The sequence below is a fragment of the Ovis aries genome, chromosome 5, assembly GCF_016772045.2.
Source record: "Ovis aries strain OAR_USU_Benz2616 breed Rambouillet chromosome 5, ARS-UI_Ramb_v3.0, whole genome shotgun sequence".
NCBI lineage: Eukaryota > Metazoa > Chordata > Mammalia > Artiodactyla > Bovidae > Ovis > Ovis aries.
The window spans coordinates 95,693,589-95,707,256 of record NC_056058.1 but is presented as its reverse complement, the minus strand read 5'-3'; the positions used below and the strand labels follow the sequence as shown (position 1 = coordinate 95,707,256).

Below are 13,668 nucleotides of genomic sequence, written 5' to 3'. Positions count from 1 at the left end.
CAGGGAAGCCCTATATAGACAGTACTTCTTATATTAAGAAGAAAAAGAACTTTTTGATTGTTGCAATATTTAAATATGTTTTAATTGAAATCAGAATATGTATACATTGTTTCACAGTGTCCTGGACTGTCTCTCTTCCAGTTATTTCTAATAGCCAGTTTGGCTTCTGTTTTTCTCTTCCTCTCTCCTGTGTCTCCTACTCTCTTTTTGGCAGTGTTGGTGACTAGGGTGCAGTTTTTTTGTTTTTTAAACTTTAACATAGCTGTAGTTTTATCTGGACTCTACCACTTGTAGATGGATTGTATCCTTATCTCCATAACTGACTGTAAATAATTCTGATAATTTTTAAGCTGCTTTTATGTTCTAAAATCATAAACTCTCTCTTATACTATTATAGTTAATAAAAATGCATATTGTAAATAATACCTATCAGATTAATCTGATTTAACTTCATATAAATTTTTACATGAATTATATATAAAGGTTACTTATAAATTTGAGTATTGCATACATGATTTTTGTTTTTCATTTTGCAGAGGTAATAGTTGCATACTTGCTGATGAAATGGGCCTCGGAAAAACAATACAGACGATCTCATTTCTGAACTATTTGTTTCATGAACACCAATTATATGGACCTTTTCTGTTAGTAGTACCACTCTCCACTCTCACTTCCTGGCAAAGGGAGATTCAGACGTGGGCTTCTCAGATGAATGCTGTGGTTTATTTAGGTGACATCAACAGCAGAAACATGGTAAGTTGTTTCACCACAAATTTAGAAATTTAGACAAACTCATCTTTGAGGACAAATCTTTGATTGGTCTTTATAAAGTCTTAGTTTCCAGCATTAAACTTGTTACACAGTAAGATTCATCACATGTTTGATTGGCTTAATAAAAATTAATTTTTGTTTTAGTGTTGTTACATATATTTTTTCCTGCCTTATTATAAGTTTCAAATATACATGAAAGCCTACAGAAGAATGTAATAAAATCTCTATGTCCTATGTCCAGCTGCACAGTTTTAACTCTTAATCTGTTTTGTTTCATCTGTCCCTCTACATGATACTTTCCTCCCAATTATTATTGTCAAGAAAACCCCAGACATATTTTATCTACAAAAAAGAAATCACTTTTGTTTGGTCAAATGAGAAGTTCCTTCAGTGAAAAGCATATATTAAAAATTTGCCTGTTAAAAAACTGTGGCTATTTTTTTTACAGAAGATTTTGATATGCTAGAGTATTTATGTTTTGCTTATAAGTAAGATCAGTGTAGCTTATACTGTATAAAGAATTGTTAAAGTTTTTATGCATAAACATATAGACACATTTTTTGTATTTTGAATGGATTTTACTTCAGATACTCAAGTAAAATTATACTTCTGAAAAAATGTTTGTTTTGAAATTTCTTGGTAGATAAGAACTCATGAATGGATGCATCCCCAGACCAAACGGTTAAAATTTAATATACTGTTAACAACTTATGAAATCTTGCTGAAGGATAAGGTATGTATTAATCTGTTTTTCTGTTTGGTGTATATCAGTTTTTCCTTTATATTGTGGATAGGATGAAAAGATAAACATAAATCAGTGGCCACCAGATTCAAAGTCTGTGGATCAAGTCCGGTTTCTCTGTTTGTTTTTTTTATGATCCTTGAAGTAAGGTTGATTTTTACATTTTTAAGTGTTGTAAATACAAACCAAAGGATATGAAACCAGCTTGGTATAGTGTCTGTTGATTTGTAAGGTCTCTAAAGAGGAGGACGGATCACACTACCACTGGGTAAATGCTTTATAGCTATTATCTTCTTTAATTCTTCATAATTACTTTATAATACACTTCTGTCCCTTTTGTGAAGAAAAGTCAGGTCTCAAAGAAGTTGATGAACTTGCCTCAAGTCATGCAACTTTTAAGTAGCAGAATCAGGCCCGTCTCCATAAGTCAGAGACCTTTGTGTATATATTGTAAATAAATAATTCATAAAAATCATAGCAGTAAATTGTAACTACACTTGGAGTTAGACACTATTCCAAATTTATTTTCTCCAAATTAACATTAATGAGGTTTCTACTGGACTTAGTCTGTAAACATTGTTTGTGAAATTTTTTAATGACACTGTAGTTTTTATTTTCAGTATGTAAGCTAGTAAAAACTTTCACTTGATGATTATACTGTTTTTCTAATGGCTGAGTTAGTCATGGAAGGAACTTTGTTTTTCATTCTGAGTTACTTGATATGAAGATTCCAATAAATTTTAGAATAGTACATAATTTTTATTTGAAATATTAGACATAGGTTTATTTTTAAATTTGCCTTATTTTAATGATTTGAATTCCATTTTTCTCTTCAAATATTAACTACATTCTTCTGTTCATTTTAAGGCATTCCTTGGAGGTCTGAATTGGGCATTTATAGGTGTGGACGAAGCACATCGATTAAAGAATGATGACTCTCTTCTGTATAAAACTTTAATAGATTTTAAGTCCAATCACCGTCTCCTTATCACTGGAACTCCTCTGCAAAACTCCCTCAAAGAGCTCTGGTCTTTGCTACATTTCATTATGCCAGAAAAGTAAGATAAATTAAGATACAATTTTAATGTTGGTTTCATTTGCTAAGTTTAGCAGGAAAGTAATTAGTGTAGATAATAAGGTCAGGAGGTTTTATTGTCTCAAACATTAGATCAGAGATTATTAAGAAAAAGAAATGGGATGGAATAGAATTTGAAATAATATTTTTATTTAATTTTGTAAATAAATAAGCTTGAGCCATGGAGAATAAATTATAACAGTTGATTTTGCATGTTGTTCAGAATATCCATTTCTTAAAAATGGAAATAGTATCATTCTTAAGCAGTAGTAATAACAATAACAAGGTATTGTTAGAAAATTCCATTTTCTAATAATTTTAGGAAAAGCAGACTAAAATAAATAAGTTGTCCAAGGTCATATACATATTTTCTTTCAATAGATGTATAACTTTCTTTGAGAAATAGTTTAGTGATAATTACTCCCATACTTGAAAATATTTCATCTTTATTTAACTCAAGGAAAGTAAACAATTTTTCATAAAATAGCTTATATTTTACATCTGTAGATATACGATGGATTTCTTGGAAGGATAGTTATTAGAAGTGATTAATTTTAACTAATTTATCCCCCCTAAAAATCTGTATTTTGTTTATATCTGACTATCCTGTAAAATATCAAATGCAGTTTGACTTCTTTTACTGATTATTCCATTTGCTTAAATTTTTAAGGTTTTCTTCCTGGGAAGATTTTGAAGAAGAACATGGCAAAGGCAGAGAATATGGTTATGCAAGCCTCCACAAAGAGCTTGAGCCATTTCTGTTGCGGAGGGTTAAGAAAGATGTGGAAAAATCTCTTCCTGCCAAGGTTGAACAGATTTTAAGAATGGAAATGAGTGCTTTACAGAAACAATATTACAAGTAAGCTGTAAACAGAGCACATGTTCTGAGGTGCCCCCTAGCCCCGACTGAGTCTTAGAGAGCAGTTACAATTCTTGAATTTTAAAATAGGTTTATTGTATGGCATAGTGAGGCAGAGAGATTTAATGGCATGTCTAAGATCACGGGTGATATAAGACTAATTCATCTTATAGCACATCATTAATTGTGTTTCTTTATTTTGTACTATGTTACGTTATAGAAGGTTTCTTTTTAAGTTTCAGGATTGCCATGATAGCAAGGTATTATGTAATTCTGATAATTATGTTATTGACAGGTGGAAGTGGAAGCCAGAGAAACAAACTTAGAACAAAATTTTAGGCCCCTCTGCTTTTTGAAAAATGTTAGTAAATCATATTTTGTATAATTTATGTATTTTGGATCTGTATGGTAACACTTAAAAGAATCAAAAAGAAGTATCCAGCCTAGTTTCTGTTTAGACATTTAGTTGCATAAAGCTCTGCTTCATGCATTTGAACTCTCAGAAACATATTTTATGATAAATGCATAAGTGCCATTCACTTAAAAAATACATTTACTACATAAATTTTACATTTTTCTTACGGAAAACTTCAGACCATATACAAAATAGGATAATATAATAAACTCCATCACTCAAACTTGGTCTTCAGCTCATAGCCAGCTGCCTTCACTTCCCCTATCCTGTCGTTTTGAGACAAATCAGATAAAATTGTTTCAAGTTCCTTCGAAAACTAACCTTGTAAAAAGGAAGAAAATAAAAGATGTTAGACAAGGTAAATCATGGTGAGAGGAAATGTTATGCATAATTTGCAGTAATAGCCACTTATGATTTATCTCTTAAGTTGCATGTGTATTGTGTAACTGTTTTAGAGAAGGCAGTTTGGCTAAACCAGATATCCTCATGAGATGTGAGGTATCTGCATTAGTTGTCCAGCATAGCAAAATTTGTTGGAAAGTTAACATAGATTATAAAGTTGACCATTTTAAAAATAAATTTTGGGGTAAAGGATTAATGCACTGTGCACTGTTAATTCACTATGTTATGCTAAGCCTTTACTGTGTATAGTTAATGGTTTAAGTAACTATGTGTTGTCATGGTCTTATGAATGAGGTTCATTTAATTTTGTGAACAAAGTTTAGTCCTTTGTCTTTGGAGTTGAACTTCATAATGGTGCAGTTTTACTTCGGTACTTAATTTTTTTAGTGATTTTAGAATTCATCCTGGTAATTCTGCTACATCATTTTCATAATCTTTTTTTTTAAACAGGTGGATATTAACTAGGAATTACAAAGCCCTCAGCAAAGGTTCCAAGGGCAGTACCTCAGGCTTTTTGAATATTATGATGGAGCTAAAGAAATGTTGTAACCATTGCTACCTCATTAAACCACCAGATAATAATGAATTCTATAATAAACAGGAGGCCTTACAAGTAAGAATTTTAAAATTTTATTACTTCATGGTAAAGCAAAATGTTTCAGCTTTAAGTGAAAATGCCACAGTGCTTTAATATATTGCTTAGATGTTCCTTTTGGTTAAAGGTGTATTTAAATAATGGTGCTGCTTATTTTTTAGTGTTTTTTATTTTAAAGTTATAATTTATCCGTTTAGTCATTTTGATAATTTTTTTAAAAAGCTGATCTAACCATGGTCTGTCACACTTTTATCCAGCAAAAACCCCTTAGTGTATTTTTTGTGGTGAAAAAAATTTCACTAATAGTGATTGTGCTGAATTTGTGACATGGCAAATGGTAGTCTTAAGGGCATCTGGACCTTAGATCTTCCTCTTCCTATCACTTCTGGAAGACAAGTGAAGAGTGTGAAGAAGGCGCAGTTGTCATCCAGCTGTAGTATTGCTTTGAAGTGCTGCCAGTGACATATAAATTAGAAGACATTTCTCAGTCTTTCAAAACCTTTGGTTACTTAGTTGTTTCTTCTTTCAGTGTATTAGTTGTTACTTAGTTGTTTCAGCTAAGATTTTTTGGAGAAATGGTGTGATATCTAACAAATAGAGTGAAACGGTGCTTTTTTTTTTTTTTTGGTCTCCAGAAAATGCAGCAAAACCTAGGTGCTAACGGGCAAGGAAAATTTAGCTTAAGTTGTCGAACTAATTGATCAAGGTTCTGAAAATTTTGAAAACATAAACTATTTCATCATTATGAAAATTAAAAATTTTAATTTAAAATGAAAAAACTGAAGTGTTGTGAGACATTTGTTTCATTCGATACAGTTCTTTTAACATGTTATAACAATTAAAATTTATTGTTTCCTTATAGCACTTAATCCGTAGTAGCGGAAAACTAATTCTTCTTGACAAACTGTTAATTCGCCTAAGAGAGCGAGGCAATAGAGTTCTTATTTTTTCTCAAATGGTGCGGATGTTAGATATACTTGCAGAATATTTGAAGTATCGTCAGTTCCCCTTTCAAGTAAGCATTTCATTTTGTCTTTTTTGTTGATTTAAATTTTATCTAATCCCTGGGCATGTTTGAAATTCTTTTGTACATGAAGAGTAGATTTTATGTAACCTATACTCTTTTTAAGAAAATAGATCTGTTCAAAAAGTTTTGTCATTATTCCTTTTCTTTTTCTTCTTGACTTTACATTTAACAGCAAAACAGTTTTTCTTCGTGTTTCTCTTCTATGTTCAAATTAAAGGGGCAGCCTTATGTATTAGGCTTTAGTCTGAGGAAGGATAGGAGAGAGCAGTACTTCTGGTGTTACCTGAACTGTTGCAGATTCTGAAGATTGTATGCTCATAGTTATTCTAGTGCATAGTTTGCTGAATAAAAATACATGACTTTAGAGAATATACCAAAAAGCAAAAAAGGCTTATATTCCATCTATTCAATATTTTGAAATTCATTCAATATAATTACAGCTAATAAGAATGTTTGAGCTTCCCTGGTGGCTCAGTGGTAAAGAATCGTCCTGTCAGTGCAGGAGATGCTGATTCAATCCCTGGGTTGGGAAGATCCCCTAGAGAAGGAGATGGCAAGTCACTTCAGTATTCTTGCCAGGGAAATCCATGGACAGAGGAACCTGGCTGGCTGCAGTCCATGGGGTCGCAAAGACTTGCACATGACTGACTAAACAACAGCAAATATGATGAATGTTTAATAGAGTCAGTCTTAGTAGTTTACATCTAATTTATTTAATCCTTAGAGCAATTTTATGAATAATACCTGAAACATAGCAACTAGCATATGCAGCTAATGAATGATGTGTATTTAGTGCAGACAGTAAAGTAGAAGTAGTATTACAATGATGAACCTCATCACACATAATCCCTGCTCTGTTAGAGCTTACAGTACCATGTGGGAGACAGACATTAAGCAGGTAATGAGAAATAAATGTAATGTTATGACTCTGGTAAGTGCTATGAAGAACAGATGTTGGGTGATATCAACATGATTGAGATACATCTAGTCATTTAGGGGGAAAAGTAAAAAGAATGAAAGGTTTTACTAGTTGTAATTTTTCATGAAAAGCAAACTTGGTACTTTAAAAAAGCTTTTGATTTTGGACTTCTCTTGCTTAGCTAATGTTTAGTAAACACTCAACATAGAATATGTCAGACACTGTGCAAAGTGTTTTACTCTGTTCTGTTGCTGTCTGAAGGAAGTAGTACTTCCTGTGTTCATTTACTGAGGAGGAAACTGACAAGGGAAAAAGGCAAATCACTTGCTCAAGGCACTGGTGAGCAGTAGAGATGCTCAGATGTGGGCTGTTCAGCTAGAGCCTGTGGGGCCCTGAATCAGTGATTCTCATTAAAACAGAGGGCTTTTGCTGAATTCCTCTTATAGTTTCTGACTCAGTAAGTCTGAAATGGGTCTCAGTAATTTGCATTTCTAAGTTCTTAGGTGGCAGTGATGTGTGGGTCCATAACCACACTGGACTTGAATCAATCAGCGCTTTTTTTTTTTTTTTAACTGTGGGCTCTAACCCATTAATGGATCTGAGGATCAGTTTAATGGGTTGTTCAAATATTGTACTAACTTTTTTTTAATGAAACAGATAATAAAATAATGAGGGTATTTCACAGTACACTGTGTCATGAAACTTGCTTTGAGTGTATACTGTGTACTCATTCACATGTAAAACATACTCTTATAGTGGGTCTCAGGTAAAATGACAGCCAGTGCTATTATTTACTATTAGCAAAAGTAGTTCCTGTGGTTAAGAACACAGACTTTGGAGACAGATTGCTTAGGCATTGCTTTCTTACCTATAAGTACCTTCTGGTCTTATCAAAAGCAGGACTGCTTTTTCCTACTTGGTTTTAATTGCTTTTTAAAGTTTTGATTCTGTTACAATGTAGTATTTTAATGTTCTATTCCAGAGATTAGATGGATCAATCAAAGGGGAGCTGAGGAAACAAGCTCTAGATCATTTTAATGCTGAAGGATCAGAGGTATGAATGCTTTCAAAATTATAAATAAATTGTTTCAGTCATTAGTTACAGTTTTTTAAGAAAAGTGTTTTTGGTGGTAGCCAGTTTTGATTTACAAGTGAGGTTTTAAAATCCATATTATCTGTTAAATATGAGGAATTTTACCCTTTTGTATCAATACTATTTCAATATAGGACAGTTAATTTGCTTCTAAATAAACTAGCCCGTTTTGATTTAGAATTCTTTATGAATTGTTGTTTATTATTCCCATATATATTTATATTGGGGAGTCTTGTTTACTGGCTTTGCTAGATACATTTTGTTAGTAATTTTAAAACTATGTTTCACTTTTATTGGTAAAATACCTTTTAAAGAACTGTGTTAATCTACTGCAGTGCTGGGCCTTCCTTGTTCCACACGGGCTTTCTTCAATTGCAGGAAGCACGGGCTGCTCTGAGCAGCCTGCAGGCTTCTCCTTGCAGTGGTTTCTCTTGTGGAACTGGGGCTCTAGGTGCGCAGGGTTCAGTAGCCGCAGCACAAGAGCTCAGGGGTTGTGGCTCACAGGCTCTCGAGCACCGGCTCAGTGGTTGCAGCACACAGGATTAGTGGTCCCACAGCATGAGGGATCTTCCCTCTCCAGGGATCAAACCCATCTCTCCTGCATTGGCAGGTGGATTTTTTTTTTTTTACTACTGAGTCAACAGGGGAGCCTGGTAAAATACTTTTAAATTCAGAAATTCAGTTATAAAATTCTCACATTGATTATTCACAGTCACAGTTAAGAATTTAAAATTGTGCCTTTTATATTTCCTTATAGGATTTCTGCTTTTTGCTTTCCACAAGAGCTGGAGGTTTAGGAATTAACTTAGCCTCAGCTGACACTGTTGTTATATTTGATTCTGATTGGAATCCACAAAATGATCTTCAGGCACAGGCTAGAGCTCATCGAATTGGGCAAAAGAAACAGGTATTTTTTATCCTTCTTATTTTACTGTTTCAGAGTCTTTTTTATCATCAGTGTTTAGAATTTATTTTGGTTTATCCTTCTTGTTGAAACATGCATATTGTTATTGAACAGAGTGCCGAGGAGCTTAAATTTATCAGAATCACCTGGAAATTGACAGAACTGAGAAAACTATGCCTGAATAGGATCATGTACTCTTTTTTAGATCATAATTCTGTTCACAGCCGTAGAATATAATGTGTTTCATTCAGTATATAAATATATATATTTAAAAATATCTTCATATACTTAACTATTGAAAGGGATTTTGCTTCGTACATTGTTCCTTTTTTGTTAGCCGTGTACCCATAGGACTCTCCTTGCAAAATAGCCATTCTCATAATTTTTGTATAACTCTCTGGAACAGTTGTAATAGCCCTTGAAAAAAACCATCTGACATCTTTTTGATATCTTGATCCTTGTGTTTTAATTGCATTTACCTCCATCTGGGATAGTGCCTGAAACTTCTTCAAAGCAGGAGGTGATGAACAAGTAGCACAAAAAGGCTTAGTACATTTTATTTACTTTGTAAACATTCATATTTTCTACTGAGAAATCCATAATATAAAACAAAAAAAATGTTTTACACAAATAATTCTCATAAAAGAGAGGGAAACTTGAAACAGGGATGACAACAAGCCAAGACAAATTATAGACTGTTAAAAATGAGAAAGTGAAGAGACAGGATATTCTTACAGGTGAACTGGGCCTAATGTATTTGTGAAGAGACAACATTTCTGTGTTATGAATGAAATGGGGAAAAGTGATTAATTGCACTGATAGATATCTCCTACGTTGAAATCCTCAACACATGGCTAGACAAAACATTCCACTTACGCTACTTAAAGACTTTGGCCACCACATCCTCTAATACAGGGTAGAAGAAAGAGGAAATATTAGGAAAAAAACCACTAAGACAAAATACTATAGAAAGCTGTGTGGTAGACCTCTGGGATGAATACCTGAATACAATCACAAAATAATGAAATCAACTTTCTTTTCATTGTGTTAAAATTCTTTTTTTAATGTAAGTATATGTGTGAAGTATGTTTCATTATTAATGAGATAGATTATTTCATGATTGATGACGTATAAGATTCCTATGGCTCATGTACTTGCTATTTTAATAGTCAGTCAGTTCAGTCGCTCAGTCATGTTTGACTCTTTGCGACCCCATGAATTGCAGCGCGCCAGGCCTCCCTGTCTATCACCAGCTCCTGGAGTTCACTCAAATTCATGTCCGTGAAGTCGGTGATACCATCCAGCCATCTCATCCTCGGTCATCCCCTTTTCCTTTTCCTCCTGCCCCCAATCCCTCCCAGCATCAGAGTCTTCCAGTGAGTCAACTCTTCGCATGAGGTGGCCAAAGTCCTGGAGTTTCAGCTTCAGCATCAGTCCTTCCAATGAACACCCAGGGCTGATCTCCCTTGGACTGGTTGGATCTCCTTGCAGTCCAAGGGACTCTCAAGAGTCTTCTCCAACACCACAGTTCAAAAGCATCAATTCTTTGGCACTCAGCTTTCTTCACAGTCTAACTCTCACATCCATACATGACCACTAGAAAAACCATAGACTTGACTAGACGGACCTTTGTTGGCAAAGTAGTGTCTCTGCTTTTCAGTATGCTATCTAGGTCGGTCATAACTTTCCTTCCAAGGAATAAGCGTCTTTTCATGGCTGCAGTCACCATCTGCAGTTGATTTTGGAGCCCAAAAAAATAAAGTCTGACACTGTTTCCACTGTTTGCCCATCTATTTCCCATGAAGTGATGGGACCAGATGCCATGATCTTAGTTTTCTGAATGTTGAACTTTAAGCCAACTTTTTCACTCTCCTCTTTTACTTTCATCAGGAGGCTTTTTAGTTCCTCTTCACTTTCTGCCATAAGGGTGGTGTCATCTGCATATCTGAGGTTATTGATATTTCTCCCGGCAGTCTTGATTCCAGCTTGTGCTTACTGCAGCCCAGCGTTTCTCAGGATGTACTCTGCATAGAAGTTAAATAAGCAGGGTGGCAAATACCTCTTCCTATTTGGAACTATTTAGACTCAGGATAATTTAAAACCGTTTTAAAAAATCATTTGGAAGGCTTAAAGGGCACAGGATAATTTGTCATTGTGCCAAAATGTCCATTTTAATGAAGAATGCCTGATATTCCAGGTCCCAGTGCTCTACATGCTGGTGAGCCCAATCACTGTGAAAACTAACAGTGGTCCCTGAATGGGGGTATTGTGTGATATAGAACCACTGACTTTGAGAAGCAGGGCAAAATCACTACACATTGAGTTTTGTCTTTTGCAAAGCTTTTTTTTTGTTGTTAATGGCAGAGCTTCATCATTAACTTAAAAAATAATTTGTGGGGTTTTAGATTGTATGGAATGATGAAACAATCAAAATTAAAGGAACGGGTATAAGCTTGTCATAAGTTTACCACCACCCCCTTTCCCAGCTGAAATATAATTTTAGAAATTACTGTCATTTCTTTAAAAAAAGAAAGAGCAAACTGACCAAAGTATAAGGAAGGACATAGTCTCAAATAATCTTTAAATTGAGGAAGCTTTTTTGCTTTTGACCAGTGAATATTTCATGTTGGATGAATTTCAGGCTGTAACCAGTATTTGGGCATTTAACATTAGCAGAATGAATCATTACTGTGCTTCAAATTCCATTGTGTGTATCTTTACAGGTGAATATTTATCGTCTGGTTACAAAGGGATCAGTTGAAGAGGATATTCTTGAAAGGGCCAAAAAGAAGATGGTTTTAGATCATCTTGTGATTCAAAGAATGGACACAACTGGGAAGACAGTACTACACACAGGTTCTGCCCCTTCAAGGTAGTTACTTTTCTCTAAAAAAAAAGGTTGTTACATAATCATACTATGTTCATTTTTCCAAAATGCTACCTAGTGTAAGCAGGCACTGAAGCACTGTATTTAGTGTTGTTGTTTCACGTTTCAAAGCACTGAGCTAATTCCTGGTCAGTGGCATACATTCAGTGAGTGCATGGTTTTGCCATTCTAATTTAGTAATCTTGGGGGGAAGCCCTAGGCTTCAAGTTCTTTAGTATGTATACTAGTAATCTTTCACTTTTCTAACTGTGTCATATTAACTGTTATAAAGGTGACTATGCCAATAATTCATTAAAGTGCTATGTAAATGTTAAATTTGTGACTGTTAGTATTAAGTAATTTTTGTTTTTTCTAATTTTAGTTCTACTCCTTTCAATAAAGAAGAGTTATCAGCCATTTTAAAGTTTGGTGCTGAGGAACTTTTTAAGGAGCCTGAAGGAGAAGAACAAGAGCCCCAGGTTAAAAAAAAAAAAAGCTTGTCTCAAAATGTGTCATTTTTAAAACTATAAATATAAAATGTATATATCTTAAAACATAAAGCATATTTAAAGTAAAGATTTCTTTTTCTAGGAAATGGATATAGATGAAATCTTAAAGAGGGCTGAAACTCATGAAAACGAAGCAGGACCTTTAACTGTAGGAGATGAATTACTTTCTCAGTTCAAGGTAGATTTTCTTTTTGAATTTTTCTTCATAATTATATAAATTGGAGAAGGTGGGATTTGTCTTTTGTCATTTAGTATTTTATTCATCTTTTTTTAGGCAGGATCAGCAGGGTGATCTTAAAAAATGCTAAAAACATCTTTGTCTTAAAATTTGCAGTGATGTGTAAAAATTTTTCTTTCTTCTTCTGACAAACCAGCAGTGAGTGACATGATTTGAAAGGTACCAAATCATTTTCATAACTGAAGAGTTTTAGCTGATTTTTATTGCAGCAGTTTTTGACATTAGATTAATTTAAGCATTATCCCAACTAAGCAAACGCAAGTAAATCAGACAGAGTAAGCAGTAATACTGATAGATACCCCTGGGTTAGGTGGTTTAGTTGCTAACTCATATCTGACTGTTGCAACCGCATGGACTATAGCCCAGCAGGCTCCTCTGTCTATGGATTATACTGGCAAGACGACTAGAGTGGGTATTCATTCCATTCCGTTCTTCAGGAGATCTTCCCAACCCCAGGATTGAATGTGGGTCTCCTGCATTGCAGGCAGCTTCTTTACCAACTGAGTCACCAGTGAAGCCCACACCAGGTTAGGTGCAGCCTGAAAGATTGCAGGGAGTCCTAAAGCAACATAAGTGAACCAGCCCCAGAGTAATGTGTGTGCCAGTTGTTTAGCGTAAAAAAGCAGATTTCTCTGCATCCTAGCCATTTTCTACGAGCTGAGGTTTTTAAGGATCAATTAATGTCATTCCTTCATTCAGCAAATACTTACTGAGTACCTGCAATGTGCCACACACACAGAGCATAGTTTTCTTGTCTTTCCAATTACCTGTAAGCTTTAATGTCCCAGTATTGGCAGTTAACCTTAAAGAGTGCTTTCTGTATATCAAACTCTGCACACTTCTTTAAATGTATTGTTATTTAATCCTCACAAAAGTTAGTATGCTGTTACTAGCTTTTCTTTTTTAGAAATGAAGAAACTAGCACTTAGGGAACCTAAATAAATTTATCTATGGTCTCTGAGCTCCTTGTGTCTTGTCATCAACTCTTCAAGTACTTTATTAATCATAAAAATAAGAATATTGGGTTGTTTTACAACACTTCGTGTTTAATGGACTGGTGTGGTAATTACTACAAAAGGTGATTTAGTGTGATACTCTATAAATTTGTTGTTACTCTGTTAACTTCCTCTGGTTCACTTATAGTAGTAATTTTGTTGATCAGCAGAGCAAAAGAGAATCATTCCTGGAAGATAATTCTTAGAAGTCATATGGTTTGATCTACTTTGACCTCATAAAGAAGTAAACTTAGCTTA

General features: G+C 34.2%; 1 protein-coding gene across 2 annotated transcripts in view; it reads left to right on the top strand.

Moving 5' to 3' along the window:
- CHD1 (chromodomain helicase DNA binding protein 1) overlaps positions 1-13,668 on the top strand; it is a 72,910-nt gene that overhangs the window by 32,725 nt on the left and 26,517 nt on the right. For both annotated transcript variants that reach the window (XM_027970531.3, XM_027970529.3), the window contains exons 12-22: positions 537-753; positions 1,415-1,504; positions 2,381-2,571; positions 3,259-3,447; positions 4,715-4,877; positions 5,722-5,874; positions 7,788-7,859; positions 8,656-8,805; positions 11,526-11,674; positions 12,051-12,147; positions 12,260-12,355. In XM_027970531.3, coding sequence (XP_027826332.1) covers positions 537-753; positions 1,415-1,504; positions 2,381-2,571; positions 3,259-3,447; positions 4,715-4,877; positions 5,722-5,874; positions 7,788-7,859; positions 8,656-8,805; positions 11,526-11,674; positions 12,051-12,147; positions 12,260-12,355 — 1,567 coding nt within the window. The remainder of the gene's footprint in view (positions 1-536; positions 754-1,414; positions 1,505-2,380; positions 2,572-3,258; positions 3,448-4,714; positions 4,878-5,721; positions 5,875-7,787; positions 7,860-8,655; positions 8,806-11,525; positions 11,675-12,050; positions 12,148-12,259; positions 12,356-13,668) is intronic.